General features: G+C 40.1%; 1 protein-coding gene across 3 annotated transcripts; it reads left to right on the forward strand.

Moving 5' to 3' along the window:
- Positions 1-719: 719 nt before the first annotated feature.
- rc3h1b (ring finger and CCCH-type domains 1b) lies at positions 720-19208 on the forward strand. 3 transcript variants are annotated; one of them, XM_041804061.1, is made up of 21 exons: positions 720-876; positions 2092-2510; positions 3820-3940; positions 6816-7055; positions 7142-7317; positions 7486-7686; positions 7845-7977; positions 8380-8498; positions 8740-8852; positions 8975-9220; positions 10350-10561; positions 10669-11078; positions 11161-11319; positions 11515-11670; positions 11947-12169; positions 12352-12445; positions 12604-12700; positions 12898-13113; positions 13453-13556; positions 13972-14024; positions 14926-15057. In XM_041804061.1, the coding sequence occupies exons 2-20, from the start codon at positions 2280-2282 to the stop codon at positions 14006-14008; spliced, it is 3288 nt and encodes a 1095-aa protein (XP_041659995.1). In that variant the 5' UTR covers positions 720-876; positions 2092-2279; the 3' UTR covers positions 14009-14024; positions 14926-15057. The 3 variants fall into 3 exon arrangements, with proteins under 3 accessions (XP_041659995.1, XP_041659993.1, XP_041659994.1); XM_041804059.1 differs by lacking the exon at positions 13972-14024 and having other exon boundaries at positions 14926-19208; XM_041804060.1 differs by lacking the exon at positions 13972-14024 and having other exon boundaries at positions 12355-12445; positions 14926-19208.
- Positions 19209-20077: the final 869 nt, after the last annotated feature.

Below are 20077 nucleotides of genomic sequence, written 5' to 3' on the forward strand. Positions count from 1 at the left end.
ACACACGGATCACATCTTAAAATAATGTAAAACTGAGTAAAACTTGTCCAAACATGGGTGTTTCACTTGATCTTAAACTTACTAATGATAAATACTGTCAAAAGGGCAGAAACAGAAAAATGAAAGCAACAAACTGGCAGAGCGATTTGTGAGGGGGAGCTGCAGGTGTGAGGCAGGGCCAGTTTTAGCCATTTGAAGACCCAGGGCAAAGACCAATATGGGGACCCTCCCCCTTTAGCTAAAAGTATCAGAAATTAGAGTAAAAAAAAAACCAAAGCACCCTTTTAAGTTAACAGTCACATAACTACAGTAAATGTCCAAATATGAAATATAAATACCCAGACACCCATAATTCATGGGTGTGTGTGTGTGGGGGGGGGGGTCTGTGATGTAACTGTGTCTTGTGTGTCAGTATTTAATATCTGTAGCAGAAAAACTACTCTATTTACACTCAAGTACAACTAAACAACCTGCAGAGGGGCAGGAAAACATGGAACATGGCACACAGACATACACGCCACCCACAGAGAAGCAGAATGTCTGGCAGGTAAGCAGTATGGCAGAGGTTTTAACTGTGTTATTTTGAATTTAAGCATTGGGCTGGCTTTGGGCTAGTTTTTAACGGCCATTGGGCTGGTTTTGTCACACAGACCTGGCAACCCTGATCACCACAGTCTCAAACACACACACACACACACACACAGAGAGACACACAAACATCTCGCCCAGCTAGCTGTAACCGGCTAGCGAGGCTGTTGTCGAGTTGACACCCTCCCCAAACCTCGGCAGCAGCTAAGCTGCACAGTCGACATGGCAAGAAAATATCGCAAGAATTTGCTAAAGAAAGATGAAAATCTTCCAAGTCTTTTGGAATGAGTGAGTAGAATCGACGACAACAATATATTTGCTCCGAGTATCAACTATTACTGCTTTGTGTAATGTTTTAGTGATATTAATGACGCATAGCTGTGGTTATTTGATGCTAACACGAAGACTGCTAGCATACATGCTAACTGCTACCAGAGGGAGGAGTACGGGTGTTCGCTGGGCTGTTAGCCTTCTGTGCTCAGTAGACAAGAAGACTATTTGACTAAGTTGCTTTTACACTGTGACCGAATATAGCCTCCCTAAATGTGTTGTTTGCGACACTAAATAAACGGCATGTCCGTGAAAATGAATACATTTCCTGTGTAGTTTGGTTGCTGGGTAGTTTTAAACCCAGCGTTACATAATCTTGCTGTTGAGAGTCAAATGGCTCCACCACTGTGTCACTCCGTTTCTTTTGCTACCGTTTCCCTGACCAGTAAACGACACGGCACCTTAGTGCTCTCAACGATGTAATGAATTCATACTCGGATATACATTGTTGTATTCCACTGTATCATCACCAACCTATGAATATATATTAGGTTGTGGTGATGTTTTAATCAGACGACGTTTGCTCGCTAGCGAACAGAGCAAGCTAGCCACCCATAGCTTAGCGTGCTAAAGTAAGCTAACGTTAACTGCAGCTATCGGGCTAACATATCACCTAATAAGAGATGAAGTAATAGGCGAATAATATATTTCAGTTTAAGCTACTGTGGCGATCTCAGTGGTCAGCATTATAAATTGTATTTTCCGCTGGGTTATGTGTTATTGTATAAGTAAACGGTAGCTTCATAACAAGCTAAATAGACTTCGTTGTTAGCCTCTTTTAGGACCCTTTGTCCGTAATCGTAGTGGGCAACCAGCTCTTTTAAATAGGCCACACAGCAGTTGTTTTGGTCCGACTCCGTGCCTCGTTACTTCTTTGGCTTTCAGGTGTATGAGGTGTCGCCACTCATATGTTTAGTGAGATTTTTTTCTGACGACGAAATATCGTATAATGGCGAGTAGTCAGTATCACAGTTACAGAGTGTAATGTTATGCTAGGTTGTCAGTAGTCGTACAATAAACCGATTTCGTCATCCTGATGCGTTTGATGCATTTGTTCTCCAGAGATGCGCTCTTATGACTACTCAGTGTTAATACCCGTGACCTATGTGATAAATTGTCCAAATTGTGAACAATTTCTAAATATTCTCATCTCTGTCTTTCTCTCTTTCACAGTATTCATCACGCGATGTGATCCAAAATCCACAATGTGTGAGAAAATTTAAGAACGATTAAGTTCGGAAGAAAAATTCTTGATTCCAGTGGAATCTTCCATATATATATTAATATTATTATTATTATTAGTTTTTTCTGTGTTAAATCTTACATACATTTACACACACTCGTCCCATCAACATATAACCATGCCAGTGCAAGCACCACAATGGACAGAGTTCCTGCTGTGCCCAATCTGCACACAGACATTCGAAGAGACTGTTCGCAGGCCCATCAGTTTGGGCTGTGGACATACTGTCTGCAAGATGTGCCTGAACAAGTTGCACCGAAAGGCCTGTCCCTTTGACCAGACAGCCATCAGTACAGACATCGAGCAGTTACCTGTCAACACAGCCCTGTTGCAGCTGGTGGGAGGCCAGGTAAGGCTTGTGTCTATGTTTTTACACTTGTTTGACGGTTTAAGATGGATCTTTGGTGTTGACTTTTCTTTATTGTACTATGTGACTGAAGATAAAAGACTCTGATTTATTTTGTTTTTAAACAGTGGGTCATTTTTAGACACCATCTCTTTGCTGTCACTGTAATGTTTCCTGTAATTACTGTTTATGGACTTTATTAGAGTGTTACACACGGACTGCCACATGATGTACATAGCTTTCAGATTCCTGCATGACTCTCACTCCAGTCATTGAGCAATTATGTTGATTCTTTTGGTTTACTGAGTGCTGGCACAATCAGCTGTGAGTGTCTGACCAATAGGGTGGGGCACCTCTAATGGTGTTTTGTCTTTGTTGGCCAAGTTTCCAGCCATAAGCTGTATAATGAAGGGTAATTTGAGTGTATCAGCTACGAGCCTAATGTGTATTCGATGTGCAGTAGTCATCACTAAGATGTCTCTTAGATGAGTGCCTCGCAGGCTGTGCTCATACAGGCGAGAAGGTATTACATCAGTTATCATTAGATGCCCCAAAGCTGCAGGTCTGTATTAAGGCAATGGGTGAAAATTTAATGTGGCAGAATTGTTTTGATTTGTGATCGGATGTCTTGTAGTTTTTCAACTGAATATTTATAAGGTTTGGAAGTGTGTCAGCTATGAAGTGTGATGTAGCAAGACCTGAGCATGTAAATAACACTATGATGAAAGATGAGTCTTTGTCTCTGTCTACAAGCACTGTCTGCAGTGATCAATGCTGTTTGACAAGACATATTTCAAAAAATATGACATCTGAATCTTCCTGTGATCCGTGGTTTTCCTGGCTGTTGTATAAATATGATCAAGGCAAAAGTAAATGTCTGAAGCATACTCAAGTTACACCAATAAAGTTATTGCCTAATGGTATAGATAAGAGGAGTTTTCAAAAGAGCTTCTAAGGACACTAAATGCTTGAAATGTGTCTGTGTGCTTGTGCAAGCAATGTGGCTGGTTTGCTTGTCTTTGAAATTTATCATTTATTTTCAGTAGATTATAGGCCTTTGTGCTGGATAAGTTGGACATATTTGCTGCTTAAACAGAAAGACTTAAGTTTCTGGGTAAATTTACAAGCTTCAATTCATAGACAGCTATCTTATTGATAAATAAAACACTTAGCTATTTTCATAAATAAATTGGACAAATTATGACTTTGTGTTTCACTTTACACTCACTAGAAATTATCTAGACAATTACAAAAAGAGCTTAATCTGTTGCTATGATTTGTCCTAATTATTTCCCTCTGTGCTTTGCTGCAGGTACCTAAGGCTCAGCCAGTGGCCTTGATAACCAGTCCAGAGGACTCGCAGCATTATGAGGAGGCCAGGCAGTGTGTGGAGGAGCTGGCTCTCTACCTCAAACCTCTCAGCAACACCAGAGGTACTTTAAACACACACACGCTGACACACAAACATAGTATTGTCATCTTTCTTTTCATTCTTGTGTTCTGCCAGTTTGATAAAATTCTGGAGGTTGCTGTCAACAGGGAAGTCCAGAACACAATGTTTCTGGCATTTATGTGGTTCAAAATGTGAGAATACTGTTGCTGGGTGACCGTAAATTCCTTGTTCCCCTCTCAAAAATGCTGCATGAGAGAAGTTATTTGTAATTTCCCAGAGAGACCAGCCAAGATAGTTTGTAAACATAAGCTTATCTTGCAGTTAATCAACTTGGAGCTCTTTGAAAATTTCCTCTCAAAGTTTTGAATGTAACATGACCAGGCTAGTATTCTCGTAAACACAGTCAAAAATGCACTCAGTTAAAGGCAAAAAATTTATATTGATTATATGTCTGATCACATGACATTTGGAGTTGTCATCAGTTGACCCATATCTGGATGAACCTGATGACTGGCCTCCGTTCACTTAAACTGATTTTCATTGTCACTCTGTCTTTCACCTGTCCTGGTAGAATAATATGCAGAGAGAGGTCCATGGAAGATAAATCATCATACTTGTGTTTGTATTTCTGATATGGAAAGTATGACTTAATAGTTGTGGTGTTGTAAAACATGATTCTCATAATTTCAAGTATTAACTTTCTGCAACTCTGGATTGATCCACAATGTTGACTGAAAGCTTTAGAAATACTTAAACCATCTTAAACTGTTACCAGTATTTACCCTAGGTTTACAGCTTTTTTGGGGAAGCGGGGGCAGCGGACATGACACAAACACTTGAAGGAATCATGTTGTTCATGTGTTTCTCTTAATGACAGCTGTCAATATGACAACTGAAATAATCCCCTCGTCATTCTCTATCTAGAAATATTAATTTATGCATGCATGTGTGAATGGTAAGTGATTAATAATGTATTTATTTATATAAGCATGTATGAATGGAAATTAACTTTTTGCCTGCCTGCCACACCAAGAGTACTTTTCGGACTGTATTGCATAACAATATTAAGTGTGAATTTTAAGTATGCTGTCAAAAAGGCCTCCCCACCTGCAAATGAGTCTAACATCTGAAAGATTTCCCAAATAAATAACCAAATGATTATTTAAGAAACAGTTTATTCTAACATGTAGCATATTTATTATAGGTTAGATTATGTATTTTGGTAAATTTGCTTCATGATGAAACTTGTTTGTCCTCCACTGACTTTATCTACTAATGTTCTCTCTCTTCACTATTGTTATCCACACACATTGCATGTCTCTGTCTCCTCCTGTTGTCTCTATGCCTGTGTGATCTTTTGTCAATACTCCTACGTTTTAAAGGTTAAAGAGTTTTTGTCATAATCTGCATGTGGACGAGGTTTATTTAAGAGTGTACATAACGATCATAAATAACACCGGTAGCGTCAGGTGCTATGAGAAACATGTACGCGGGGAATAAAAAGACAAAAGGGAACGTCCACCAGTTTAATGATCCCTGATGAATTAATTTTAAAATGATAAAATGACGATCAGGTGACCCGCAGATAGGCCGCTCAGTTATAGTCTGTATAGTAACTGATCCCCTCTGATATTCATGGCACACCTGCCGTACTTTGCAATAAAGACATAAAATGTTCTCTTTGCTTTAGGTTTTTCTTTGTGTGATTACATTGTTAATAGGGGTGCACCGATCGATCAGCCAAAATCGGAATTGGTGCTGATTTCCTTAATTTTGGGGGATCGGTGATCGGCCGATACTTAGATAAGATAGGTGGATAAGATCTGTTTCATATGTACCTCTACCTACTTAAATGTGAAAAATGAAAGACTAAAGGAACTGATATAAATCAGTAGTTTGGAGAGCAATGCTCTAAACTTTTCATTTATATTTGAGAGAACTACCTCATGTGCAGTTAAAACAACAAGTTTATATTGTGTCATGGGTATTGTTCAATGCTTTTCAATAAAATAAGACTGGAACATTCAAGGTGTATGCTGTCAGTTATAAAAAAAGAAAAAATCTGTATCGCCCAAAATCGGAATCGGCAGGTCAGACTTTTTAAAGATCAGTGATCTTTAAGAAAATTGCAATCGGTGCACCCCTAATCGTTAATCAGCTGATAAATCGCTACAAATACAGCCTGGAAGCTGCATTGTATTGACAACATTTTAGAAAGCTTTTTATTCTCAAATAGTTTAGAGCTCCTTGGTGCACAGCAGACTGGGGTAGATCCTGAAATAAACATCCACATATGACAAATAGGAAATGCATTCTGAGGCAGGAATTTGTATGAATAGAAAATCGATGCTGAATGGAATTATGACCCCAGAGTTTAAAATTATACAAAACCAGTTCAAATAAATGTAGTCCATGAGATGCTGATAGATTTAAACTCCAACTTCATAGTTTTTAGAACTTGTTTTTATGCAAATGATCAGATACTGGGCAGTAGCTTTTTTATAGTGGTGTTGATTCAACTGAAAGGCCATTTTAGACTGTAAATGTGGTGCAGTTAAATTTATATTCTAAGGCTTTTTGCAAAATTGATTTTTATGAATGAATTGATTTACGTCTGAATGTTTTATGATTGTGTATTGATTACCAAATGTCCTTGAATCAATATTTTTAAGCACACTTCAAAAAAAATTGCCAGCAGCCAGTCTGGGACCACAGACAGTATCCAAATGGAAATTTTTTTGAATTGGTAGGGCTCTCTGAATACTGTTGCCTCAGCTGAAACAGGATTTATCTCAGGACTTGTGTGTTGTGTATACTAAAATGTATTAGTTTTGCTGGATGTTCTTTGTAACATTGCAGCTGGTGGTTATTTTAATCATATGTTACAGGTACCTGTATGTGTAATGTCTCTCCAGGTGTGGGTCTGAGCAGCACAGCCCAGAGCATTCTGAGTCGACCCATGCAGAGGAAACTGGTAACTCTTGTCCACTGCCAGCTGGTAGAGGAGGAAGGCCGTGTAAGAGCCATGAGAGCTGCCCGCTCTCTGGGAGAAAGAACAGTCACAGAGCTCATCTTGCAACATCAGAATCCCCAGCAGCTCTCCTCCAATCTGTGGGCTGCTGTGCGTGCACGAGGATGCCAGTTTCTAGGCCCAGGTAGGTCACTTTAACCTTACTTGCAACGTAAGACAGAAACAGCACTTCTTGTCATGTTTTTATATTTTTGTATTTCTTTCTCCTAGCCATGCAGGAGGAAGCTCTCAAATTGGTCCTTCTCGCTCTGGAGGATGGCTCTGCTCTGTCCAGGAAAGTGTTGGTTCTCTTTGTTGTCCAGCGGCTTGAACCCCGCTTTCCACAGGCCTCTAAGACCAGTATAGGCCACGTGGTGCAGCTCCTCTATAGGGCCTCCTGCTTCAAGGTATGTCCCTGACTGACCAGAAAAAAATCTTAGTAATGATGTGCAGCATGTGCCACATTTGTCCATTGCTTCATTACTTTCAAATCACCTGTTAATCATCAAGCAGTTGTTGAAATGTCTATGTAGAAAAATAAGCATGCCTTTTTTTTCTTTTCAATGCTTTCTTAGGTCACCAAAAGGGATGAAGATTCATCCCTGATGCAGTTGAAAGAGGAGTTCCGTACTTATGAGGCCCTGCGGCGTGAGCATGACTCTCAGATAGTTCAGATAGCCATGGAGGGGGGGCTACGCATTGCACCTGACCAGTGGTCTTCTCTGTTGTATGGAGATCAGTCTCACAAGTCACACATGCAGTCTATCATTGATAAGGTCTGTGTAAAGTTTTTTTTGTTTGTATCCCATATGTTTGTTTCATATCTTGTCGCATTTCCTCCCATTTTTTGATGGCTTATATGTTTTGTTGGCTTTTCATGAGTTATGTGTGAGTTAACACATTAACCACCTATTTTTTTCTACCTCTAATACAGCTGCAGACCCCTGCCTCTTTTGCTCAGAGTGTTCAGGAGCTAACAATTGCGCTGCAGAGGACTGGAGACCCAGCCAACCTCAACAGGTTGCGGCCCCACCTGGAGCTACTGGCCAACATTGATCCAAGTCCTGGTAGGAAAAAGCTGAAGTTTTGTTTTGTTGTTATGAAAGAAGTCAATCACATGCAGTGTCACAAGTTGGAGTTCAAACAATGACCTTTGTATCTGTCTGATCTGCTGTCATGCATTTCTTAAGACTTTTCAATAATCTAATTTTTAATAAGGTTATGGATGACTTCAATTGTTGGGATAAAATATGTACGTTGCAGTTTATCTGGCCCTAAAGAGTAGCATCCCATATATTCTAATTACTCGGAAGACACGCTAAAAATAGTTTGTGTTCATGATGTAACTTTTATTTTGCCTGTGTAAAAATTCAATGACTTTTCATTCATTGCACTCCTAAAGCACAACCCACATGTATCTCACCTTGTAATTAAAGCTTGTTTTCTCATTTATCTTTTTCTTTCCCAAGATGCCCCCCCTCCAACATGGGAGCAGCTTGAAAAAGGGTTAGTTGCAGTCAAAACAGTGGTGCATGGCCTAGTTGACTTCATCCAGAACCACAGCAAGAAAGGAGCGGACCCTCAGCAGGTGAGTCTATCTGATAGGTCACAAACTGATTTACTCCACCCTTGTGTGTAGCTTAATTATTCCTGCCAAAAGACTTTCAACCATCCATATCATCTTATTAAACAACTACTGATGTTATTTGTATGATCTGTCTTATTTAACACAGCCAACTTCAAAGCTCAGCTCTGTTGTTGTGTCAGACAGCATCTTTCAAAAGGTCACAAGAGGTCATGTGTATTTCATTTCTTTACTCTGACTTCAGCCTCCTCAGCACAGCAAGTACAAGACTTACATGTGCCGTGACATGAAACAGAAGGGAGGCTGTCCTCGGGGAGCCAGCTGTACTTTTGCTCATTCTCAGGAAGAACTAGAAAAGTGAGTCTGACTGTAATCAGCATTGCTTATGGCTTTTTGATCACATATTCAATGTAAAATCAAAGTAATTTTATACTGCCCTACCTCTCTTAACACATTAAACCCTGTCACATTTACTTCAGGTATCGTAAGATGAATAAACGTCTAGCAGCTCGCCTCCCAGGCTCAGGAGGGCTCATGCCAGATGACGGCCTTCCTCTTGATGTAGCAGTGACCCGGAAGCCTTCGCCTCTCACCAACGGCAGCAATGCACCCTCTTTGCCCCAGCTCATACCCCGTGGCACAGACTCAGTCCCTTATGAGCTTCTGCGAAAACCCATGAAGATGGATGGAGGCAGTCCCAGCGCCCCAGGATCCCCACCTGATCCGTGAGTCGAGCTTTTTCTGCTTATCAAATTAATGGCCAACTGAGGGGTAAAAATCCACAAAGTTTCGCTCTAATGGGATCTAGCTGATTGCACTCTGATTCTTTCCAGTCTTTTTGGATCTAGAAATTTAGAAATGTTAGGTATCCTATTAAACAGGTATAGATCAGTCTGTCTGAATCTGTGTTTGGCATAACAGCAAGACTCTGAGGTCTATGACTTCAGATTACTGAAAATTGTGTGCCCACATAGCTGTTTACTGATCGTAATTGTTCACTATTATGTGTTTCACACATCCATCTGGAAAACCTCTCATACACAGCATTTGGGAAAGGGCAGAGACTTAAAAAAAAACTCGGAGGGTGATTGAATGAATGTTCTCCCTGTCACATCTTTATGGGCCAATCAGAGCAATAAAGCACGTGACGTAGCCGCTACCCAGGAGTAAATCCATAGAGAACTGCATAATGCGAACCATGACAACTGTAGACAATTCAGTACATGACTTTTGTCGTTCTTGAAAGAAAACAACTCAATGATGTTCTTTTTTCTTCTTTTAATGAAGAAATGTCATCAAGTTCTGATAAAACTGGTGCTTTAGCAGAATCCACGCTAATGTCTTCCACCATAATTGCACCAGCCTCTAGTTGCTGCTAGCTTACGTTGTGACTCCGCCACGCCCCAAAGCACTGCCCCTTGACGCTAATTAGTCCTGTCACTTTCTAACCGGGCCCTAACGGTTTAGACGGGAGCTTTGCAAGATGGATTCGCCAGTGAAAAACACAGAAGCAGGCGTATCCATCTGCTTTGCAAGGTTAGAGAAGATATGGGTAGATTGCAAAAGTTCACTACACAAAGATGCAATCAGACAGTGTCCAGTCACTAGACTGCCAAAGGTTCACTTTGCTTTCCAGTCTGGATAGAACTGCATGCATGTCATTGTTGAATCAGAATGATATTTAAATATCAGGTTTTAGGTTAGAGAATATTTAACCAGTAATCAACATTTGAATTCATGCCACAATGTGTAAAGTGTCTGGCTAACATCACATCTGCCACTAGGTTAATCCAAGCCGTAGGGTTAGGATTAGTTCTGTTCAGCTTCCTTTAATCCAACATTTGTTCCTTTTAGCCTGGACCCTGTATCCAAACCTGGCATTCCTCTTCCACCTCATGCCTTGGCCCACCCAAGAATGCCAGCAGACCACCTCTCTGGGGTGAAGCACATGCCTGTAGTAGCAAGAGGTCTGCCTGTGTACCCACAACAACAGCTCCCTGAGATATGCTATGACGCTCGCCCCACACCCTCTGCTTCTCAGTATGAGCCTCCACAGTATGCCACAGGTAAGGGTCAGTAAACTGTAAAAGCACTGTCTGAAAATTAGTTGTACATTCACATGTTGATGATTACAGGGTGCATCATCAATAATAATTGTCCATTTATTTCTCAGGGTACCCCTACCAACAGCCACCACAGTATGTCCCTCGGGATTACATGCGTAACCCTCCGCCACCCAGTGAGTCAGGGCCCCCATACCAAGACCCTTACCCCGGATACAGCCACCCAGAACGTCCCTATCAGGCCCCTCACTCTGGCCCACCATTCTCCTACCCTCACCCTCCTCACCATGACCGAGGTCGCCATGGGACATATACTGGCCCACCACCTCCCCCGCAGCCTTATGCGTCTCAGAGGGATGGTTTGGTCAGAATGAGTCCTGCTCCTCTGGATGTTCCACCACAGTCAGCAGGACAGGCCAACTCCCTATATCACCAGGAGCCCAGTGCTCGGGACAGATACCCCCCAGATGGCTATTATCCACCAGGAGCCCAGCCTCCTCCTATGAGGGCTTATGCCAGGGTGAGTCTAACACCTTGTCTGGCCTTATTGGTTTCATAATACATGCTCACAGAAGTAATTATTCTTTGTATGTGTGTCTAAGGGGCCATCATATAGTGGTTCACAGCCAAGCCTGGACTATCTGCACAGACGTCGGCAGGAGCTGTTATCCCAGCTAGAGGAAAGGAAGGTCATCTCTCCTCCGCCATTTGCTGCCTCTCCAACTCTTCCCCATCCCTTCCCCAGTGATTACCCTCCAGAGGTTAGCACTTAAATGCCATTCTGGGAATATAAAAATCACACAAATGCATTAGAATTTATGATTTGTAATGCTTACGATCATATTAAAGTAGTGAGGTTGTCATGTAAGAGTTAAAAGGGGTGTCTCTTTCAAGGTTTACATAAATATACATTTGCTTACATTGACACTTTGTTTTTCTGTGTTCTGTGTCGGCAGTATGGGGATGAGAGCTCTAAAACAATGATGAAGTGCAGAGAGCCTGATTATGCAGGCCAGTACTCCCCCTGGTCTTGTGAAACCATTGGCTCCTATATTGGCACAAAGGACCCAAAACCCAAAGACGTCATGGTTCCTGGTACCATGGAGATGATGGTGAGTCTTGAAGGAAATTTCTGATAGTAATCGACCCCAAGTTATTTGGAAAAATACTGTGTTATGGTTAAACATTGATGCTTCAGCTGTAAAGCAGGCATAAAACTATATATGGCTTAATAACTTGGCAATTAAAAATGTGAATTAAATACTTCTAACTCTGTTTATTCCACTGTATCAAATTACAAAAAGAAATGTATTCTTGGCCTCCTGCTTGGTTTTCTTTGTATCCTTACCTATTCTTTCTAACCCTTTCTTTCCCCCTCTGTTTGCCAGAATGTGGAGGCAAAGGGTCTTCGAGAACCATCACTGGAGGCTCCCCGGAGGGGCACAGAAGTCAAAGATGATGACCCCATTATCCCTTTTGGCCCCCAACCTACTGTATCACGCTTTGGTGCAATCTCCCGCACCACAAAGACGGGTTACCAGACCACCGGCCCCGTACAGGCTATAGCCGCCACTCCTCAGAACCCAAACTCTAAACATATGGCCATGCCAGGTGGGAAAGCATGTACAACATCACTGTTGAGTGTTTTATATGAGAGTGCACAAAGATTTTTGTTTCAAGGTGTAAAATTTGTAGCCCAAGTTTGTGAGATTCTCTATTCACATAACAGGATTTTTTTACTCAGCTTGTAGTTTACAGCATTTCTGACAACTATTTTCCCACCTCACCTACAGCAGAATACACATATGGAAGCCAAGGAGGGTGGAGTGGAGCTTCATACTCCTCCCACCAGGCTGCCTCCTCCTCTCAGGGACATTTTAGTGAGCGGTGAGTTTTACTTTGGTTGTCCTGTCACCATCTAGTATTTATATGATGGAAAAATACCATAAATGCTTTCAGAAGCATATCAGAAATACTTGTATGAAAATTAAAGACAGGAATGAGCAAGTTGTGCTAATCTTTACTGTATTTTTTCAAACCCACAGCCTGCCTATGGCAGCAACAGACAGAGAACAGTTAAAGATTGAGCTGCAGCAAGTTAATCAGCAGATCAATCAACAGACTCAGATGAGAAGCATAGAGGTGAGTAAGCTCTTGAACTGATAAGTGGCTTGATGATTTTCTGGAGTGTACAGATATTACTCTCATATTTTACATTTTAAAAGCTTCTGAAATATTTTCAGCAGTACTGGCTATGCACATGAAAAGTGATGATATGAGTAATAAAAGCAGTTGGAAGTAGTACACTCATACTCTTCATTTCCTGTCTCCTATCTCAGGCTGCCAATAACCCTTTACTGCTTCAGAGGGAGGCTGGTTCATTAGCAGGCCAGCCTGTGCAGCCCAGCCAGAGCCAGGCAGTAGCAGCCCAGCAGCAACAGCCCAAGTGGCCAGCAGGGGGAGGGAGTACAACATCCGTCTCCAGTGAACAGCTAAGCTTGGAGCTCCACCAGGTGGAGAGAGAGATCGGCAAGAGGACTCGAGAAATGGCTCTGGTAAGGAGGGGTGGGCTGTTGAGACACAGGATGAAGCAGTGAAGCAGAGTATGCTGTGAAAAATTAGGGATGGGGAAATGACATAAAGAGAGTGTGACTTGAGGAGGAGTATTTGAGGACAGCCAGATCCTAACAAATGGATTGAAAATCATGTATTGCAACACTTTCAAAAAACAATGGAACTTAGTGCTGTACCTTTTTTTTTAGTTTGTGTTGGTTCAATTTAACATCAAGGTGTGTACAAATATGCATAAATCAAGAACAGTTCTACTGATCCAAAGCTTGCTTTAGTTCACAAATGATATTAATGATTTTATTTTTTGTCCATTTTCAAACCAGGAAAACCAAGTAGCCCATGATGTTCAGCAGTACAAGATGAAACCTGCAGAGAACGGACAACCAGAGCACAAAGCACAGCTGGAAGAAATCTCCTTGGCTCTTGGGTGAGTATAAAAGGGTTCCTGCTCATTCTCAAGTCTTACATTAGGGTTCTGCAATGTAAGGTTGTAAAATTTCCCATTTTTGGTTGTTAATGGATAATGAATAATATCACACTGTCTAGTTTGCTTACTAATTCTTACTTTTTATATGCTTGTGTATGTTAAAATTCATGGCATTTCCTGCAGTTTTTAACAAGATAGGAATATGAAAGTTCAACCAAGACCACCCAGAACAGGCGATAAAGGGGAATTCTTTAGGGGGTCCCATGAAGGTTGGCCAAAAATTGGCCCATCCTAAATAATATCCACAATATTTGAACAAAAATACTTATAATTACTTATTAAAGTAACAAAATTGCACGTTTTTCCTTTATTCATTCTCTAATCTACTGTGTCTAAATGTAACCCCCCTTCTTAGAAAAAAACTGTGTGCTGCCATGCCAGAAAATGAATAAAAGTTAGGAAGAAAAGGTAAGAAAAGGAGGTGCATTGACCTCTTTTATGACCTGTTAGCAAACCTTTTTTAATCAGCTTCTAAGTTGGTCTGAGCCTGGCTTTTGAGGCAAATTCAAGACAGGAGGCTAGCACTAACGTCACTAATCTATGAATTGTACTAGGGATTCACGATAGTGGATTTTTGCCGATATCTAGTATGCAGATATTCACAAATTAATTTTAGCCAATACCACTCTTTAAACAAATATTTTAATGTTGTTCACACATAAACGTTTGACCTTAAACCAGAAAATTTAAAGTCTAAGGCTGAACAAATGAACAAAATTCAGTTCTTGAAAAATGCTTAACACTAAAGTTTAAGGGATGATGATGAACAAAGAAGAAGACTTAAATTGCCCATATTTATTGGTCCTGCCTAAAACTCTACAAACGTATTTGTTCATAGTTAATATATTGGTTGTAAAAAGCAGCAGAAATCTTCATATCTGTCTGCACTAGTAACATCCCTAATGCATGCTGTGCATCCCTAATGCACTGATATTATTAAATCAGGTCAAAGGAAGGCCCTTTAACTGAGTCTATGAGGGGCCCAGAGAGGAAAACATCAATTCTGAAGCGCCTTGCAAGCATTGAAGAAAAGCTCATGAACTTAGGATGATGGAAGTCAAAGTCATTTAGTGTCACTTGAAACTAGAAAAGAGCAGAAACTATAGGTGAAAACAATAGTATATGTTTTTCTATTTTGGTAAAATATCTTCATTTGATTTAATAGTATACAGCAATTCTGTTCGAGATACTTCAGGTGAAATGTGCTTTACCCCTTTAATATTACATGTAATGTGCTTGATGATCAGCCTGATTTGAATCTAGTGTTCTCTCTTCTCACTTGTTGATTATTTCTCACCTTTTCCTTCAGCGAGGTGTCAAACGGCTCCAGCAGTCTGCAAGAAAGTGCAGTGGGCGGGTCCATGCTGTCACTGACCAATAAGACGTCTGCGCTGAGCCTGTGCTCTGATCCAGGTGCCACTGGTTCAGAGATGCAGAAGAATGGCGTTGTCCATTCCTGCTCATAGGCAGTACACACTTAAAAACACACATACATACACACACCCACACACACTCAAGATGCTCATTTTAAAAGCATGCACAGGCACACATACACCCATTCTATTTAGAAGATGAGCAGTATCTGCCGTGATATGAATTTTCTTTCTTTTTGTTCTGTGAATGAGCTTTTTTAAATGACTTTCCTTGCCTGGAAACCAGGGCATATGATAACATTTCTTGTGTGTGTTATTTTTTCTTTTTTTTGCACTGGGATTATTGATTAACAAGGCTCACAATAGCTATATAAGAAAGAGAAAATGGTGGTGATGTTGGCACTGGTATTATTGTTGATTTAAAAGAACAGGTCTATTGCATCTTAACAAAAAAACATGTTCAGGTATGTTATTGATCCTCCCTTTATATGATTAGTTGGTTTTGTTGTAGCAGTGCACATATAGATGAACGGTTAAACACAGGGAGCACATAATGAAGCACTATTACATCACACACTCTGAGCAACTTCTTTTTTACAGTCTGATGATCCATGAAGGTATGGTAGAAAAGGCAATGTTGTCACGTGGTCATCACCCCCAGAATCGTAAAAAGTGGTCGCCCAGATTTAGACAGTCTGAGGAGGGAAAAAGGAGTGAAATATTCCTCAAGTGTTTAGTGGAAATGAAGATGTGGGGTGTTGTAGAAATCACTTTTGCACCACATGCACGCTCTCACCTGCCACGAGAAGTCTGATTTTATTAGTGCATTTTATGAACACATCATATGTCTGTTTCATACTTGAAATCAGTATATTATATATTTAATTGAAGCATTCTGTTTTAAAGATTGCAACAAGTCTTTTTGATAATGAGCTTTCCACATGTTTTCTATAAGGGAATAACTCAGTGCTTCTCTTGGTCATGGTGTGACCTGGCATGGTTGCTTGCGATGCCTTTCACCTGTGCTCTTTAGCTCTGCATTCAGTCCCACTTGATTGTGTCGACAAAGCTCAACCATAGCTATGTGGGTTTTCTGGAGGCTGAATGTAAACTTTGTAGCTTAACGAGAGAGAGTAGATTTCTCTGCCTCAGGAGCAAGGTAACTGGATATGAGATCAGAAAAACTGAAGATTTCCCTCCTCAGAGCTTCTCATCTGGCCACACAAAAGGCCTCCCCATTGGGATTATCTTGTCATTTGTTCTCCTAACTTCTATGAAGTTGCCTTCCCTTGTGACTTTTTTTTATGTTTAACTTTTCATGCTTTACTTTGTTACGATTCTGGGTGGTGTGGCTTCCTAGTATACGCTTAAAAGAGTTAAGTTAAACATTTTTCTGTCTGTCATTTAATAAATGGTTTGATTCCAAGTGAGAGCCAGACTTATCATCTGTAACTTTAGGAGGGTAACTGTTGTAGTGTTTGTAGCCTCACAGTGCTTTCAAAATCATGTTTACAGCTGAGGATGTAAGTGTTGGTTACTGAGGGCTAGACAAAACACTCTTTTAAACAAAGTTGGCTACAGCTCCTAGTTTTAATATTTCAAAGCATCTTTACCAATGAGTTAAATAAAGTGATACACGATAAAATAAAGTAAAAATTCATGAAATGCAGCATCCCTTTTTGGAAGCTGGGCATGGCTGTTAAGTGACAAATGAATGTTGGCATGCATTTAGTTTTAATCTGGTTGTTTATGCAGTTTAGCACCTTTTTCACAACTTAAAGCGCCACGTCACCTTTACTAATCACCCTAAGAAAACATGAAGACCTGAATGCTGTCAGTTGTAAAGTTTGTAGGACGAATAAAGAAGAAGCTGAACTTCAGCATGTCCCTCTCTCAGTGCAGCAGCTTGTCTTCAATGCACTGTATGGCAAAGCATGATCAAATCAATGATTTGTAAGTGAATCTTTTACTTCACAACCTAGTTGTGCCTACAAGTAAATATTCCTCTTTGTCTAAACCCAACAGATTTTTTTCTCTTGCTGTGTAAGGCCTTTGTTCAGAATTTGTTTAAGTTAGTCCCAAACATCAAGTAATTGAGGTATTATGTTAATTTTCTCATACCTTGTTGTCATCATCACCACCATTACCACTATTTCTGCTCTTTCTCCATCATGTAAATTGTTTACTGCTGACGCTCATAAGGAGCTCCTTGCCTTGTGTAAATCATTAGCACGATTGGCTTCAGTTTCCCAGCTCTGCTCGGAGTGAGTCCCTTTGTTTAAACGGTTAAAAGAAAGAGGAGACGCTCTGCTTTCTGGACTGAACGTTGAGCCTTTATTTCGGTCAGATGAAGGTTACTGAGAAACTGACAGGACAGAGCTTTGGTTAAAGAGTCAAAACGACAGAAGTTTCTTTGTCTAACAGCTTGTTAAAAGGCATCTCCTCTGATTAGTCAGCGCCATGATAGGGGATTTATGGGTTTTTCTTGATTTCAAATTTTCCTACCACACTTCAAGCCTTTGGCTGCTCCTTGCTACATTTATTGTCTAGGTACACAGCTCACTTATACATATAAGTATGTATACATACATTAATATACTAAAGCACTATTAATGTGCCACCTCTTATTTTACTCGCTCAGCATTTATATTAAATGATCTCTACTTAGAATCAGCAAGATATTTGTTTTTTTGTTTTTGTTTGATATGTTTTCTGTCCACTGGTTGCCAACACAGACTTTATCCTTTCCCAGACGAAGGACTTCTGTGCGCATTGATGTGTGTTCACTTAATCTTTTGTGTTCAAACAAAGATGTTCTTTATAGACTATGCTTCCGAAGAAGACAAAATTCTGTACCTTTGGAAAACTTAAAGAGACGTTTTGTGTGTGCTAGATTGTATTGTAGAAAATGTACCCTAAGATTTTTTTTTTCTTCAAAGTGTGCTGTACTGGGTGATAGTGTTCAGCTGTTAGAAAAAATGTTTAGGGGCTTTTCCTGCCCCTGCCCCAGAGAGGATATTCAGGAAGTCTCTGATAAAAGGTTGGCCTTAAATCCTCTTTACTCCTCCTCTTTCTTGTCTTGCTTTAAGAGAATACTCTCTGAAAATTCAAACTAACACTGAATTGGCGTGATTTGGAGTAATCAAACGACCCTAGTGGATTCTCCCCCTTTTGAAAATGCCACATAAAGAGAAACAATGCAGTAATGCAAGCTAAATTTGTATTTTTATTATTTTTAAGGATATGTTGTTGACCTAGATGGGTTTGTAGTTTTCTTTCTTTCTCTTTTGTTTATTCCTGATTTAGTTGAGTGAATTTGCTGACCTGCAAGTCTTACAGTCTTTGAAGCATCACCCGACCTGATGTGTAGTCAACAGCTAGATGAGTATTTGAGTGAGATTCACACAATACCTATTCATTTTACATCTATTTACAAGAAATTGGCCCCAAAAGAATTGATTCTGTTGTTATAATTCTATGAATTAGCAACGCTTAATTGTGTTAATCCAATAATGTTTATTTTTTTCCTCAAAGTGCAAGTCAACCAAAAGTTTCACAACGTTGATTCTACCTGATAGGTCACTGCAGGTCTGAATGGGCTGAAAATGCCTTTAGCTTAGCAGAGCTTACATTCAATAACTTATGGGGTGGTTTACTATACAGTAAATAGCTAATGCGTTCATTTTAATCCCTTGCGTGTTTTTGTTTCTGAGTGGAACTGCTGCCTCTAGCCCTCCTTTATATAACCAGATAACCCCTCCACTCCCACCTGTGACCACTGAACTCTGTTACTGCTGTTTTGAGGCTCACATTTTATTCCCTGACTTTCTGGGGAAATCACAAATGGCTATTTTATATGATTACTCCCTTGTAAAATATCTCTTAAATTAAGGTACAGGTTTGATTTCAGCCAGAAAAAAAAGAAGTTTTTATATGTATATTATACTCCATTAAGGAATGTCTAGAATTATCTTCCTCCAATGTGGATGTAGCCATTATTACGCCATTTTATGACTTTGTAAGAGAATTCACTGTGTGAAAATTGGTTTGCATTTTTGTATAATACAATCTGCTTTTTTTTTTCGTTTGATACGAGAGGGAGGTCAAACTGGAAGTTTGAAGAGAGAAAAATGAACCTGTGAAATTGAGAAAAAAGTGTAACTTATGTACAACAGTGATTCTAAGCTGAGGGGAAAGATTAAATGATATTGCTAACTCAGAACATTTGTGCTGTTTTTCATTCTTTTGGAGTTCAACTGTTGAGAGCAGGGGTGTCTGAACTTTTATCACTGAGGGCAGGGGCGTAGCTAGGGATTTTGGGTCCCCAGAATGAATATTACACAGGGCCCGCTTAACCAGCTAACCAAGCAACAAATGTTGCATCATTTTTACAAACGTCTATGCACTTTAATTTATCTTTAATCCATAAATTCCCCATTTACAAGCAATAGTTTTACTGTTGTTAGATTAAATTTACTTGGATTATTTTGCAGTCCTGGACTACAACATTTGGACATTCTAAGGGAGGAGCAGGGGCCTCCCAGTATTTTATTTTACTCTATTTGATACAAATTTCAGTCTGTCGACCAATTCCTTGAGTTGCTTTTGATTCAATAATGACACTAATTACTTAAAAACAATAAATAATAAAGCCAATTTTCATTGCAGGCTTATCAAAGGCCCCTCCCTACTGTGGGCCCGGGTAATCAGTGCCCTTTTTCCCCCCTGTGCTACACCCATGAAAGAAGGCCACATACAGGAAAGTATAAGTACAGCTACTTTAATTTACACTTTGGACAAAAAGTATTTGGCCACACCTGTTTATTATTGAATTCAGGTGTATGAAATCAAGCAACTAGCCATGCAGTCTCCATCTGCAAATATTTGTGATACAAAATGGGTTGTTCTGATGAGCTCAGTAACTTCAGGCATGGTGTTATGATGGATGCCATCCTTGCAACAAGACAGTTCATGGATTTTCATTCCCATTGAGAGTGATTTGAGAAAGTGGAAGCATTTAGGAAAAACAGCAACTCTGGCACAAAGTGGAAGACCACCTAAGATCATAACAGGGTCAACGGCTAAGGC

This window comes from Cheilinus undulatus, linkage group 13 (assembly GCF_018320785.1).
Source record: "Cheilinus undulatus linkage group 13, ASM1832078v1, whole genome shotgun sequence".
Classification (NCBI taxonomy): Eukaryota; Metazoa; Chordata; class Actinopteri; order Labriformes; family Labridae; genus Cheilinus; species Cheilinus undulatus.

Coding starts and splice junctions, on each gene's coding strand:
- rc3h1b (XM_041804059.1), top strand. CDS start 2,280: ATGCCAGTGCAAGCACCACAATGGACAGAGTTCCTGCTGTGCCCAATC. Junction 3,941..6,815: donor ACCTCTCAGCAACACCAGAG/GTACTTTAAACA, acceptor ATGTCTCTCCAG/GTGTGGGTCTGAGCAGCACA. Junction 7,978..8,379: donor CAACATTGATCCAAGTCCTG/GTAGGAAAAAGC, acceptor TTCTTTCCCAAG/ATGCCCCCCCTCCAACATGG.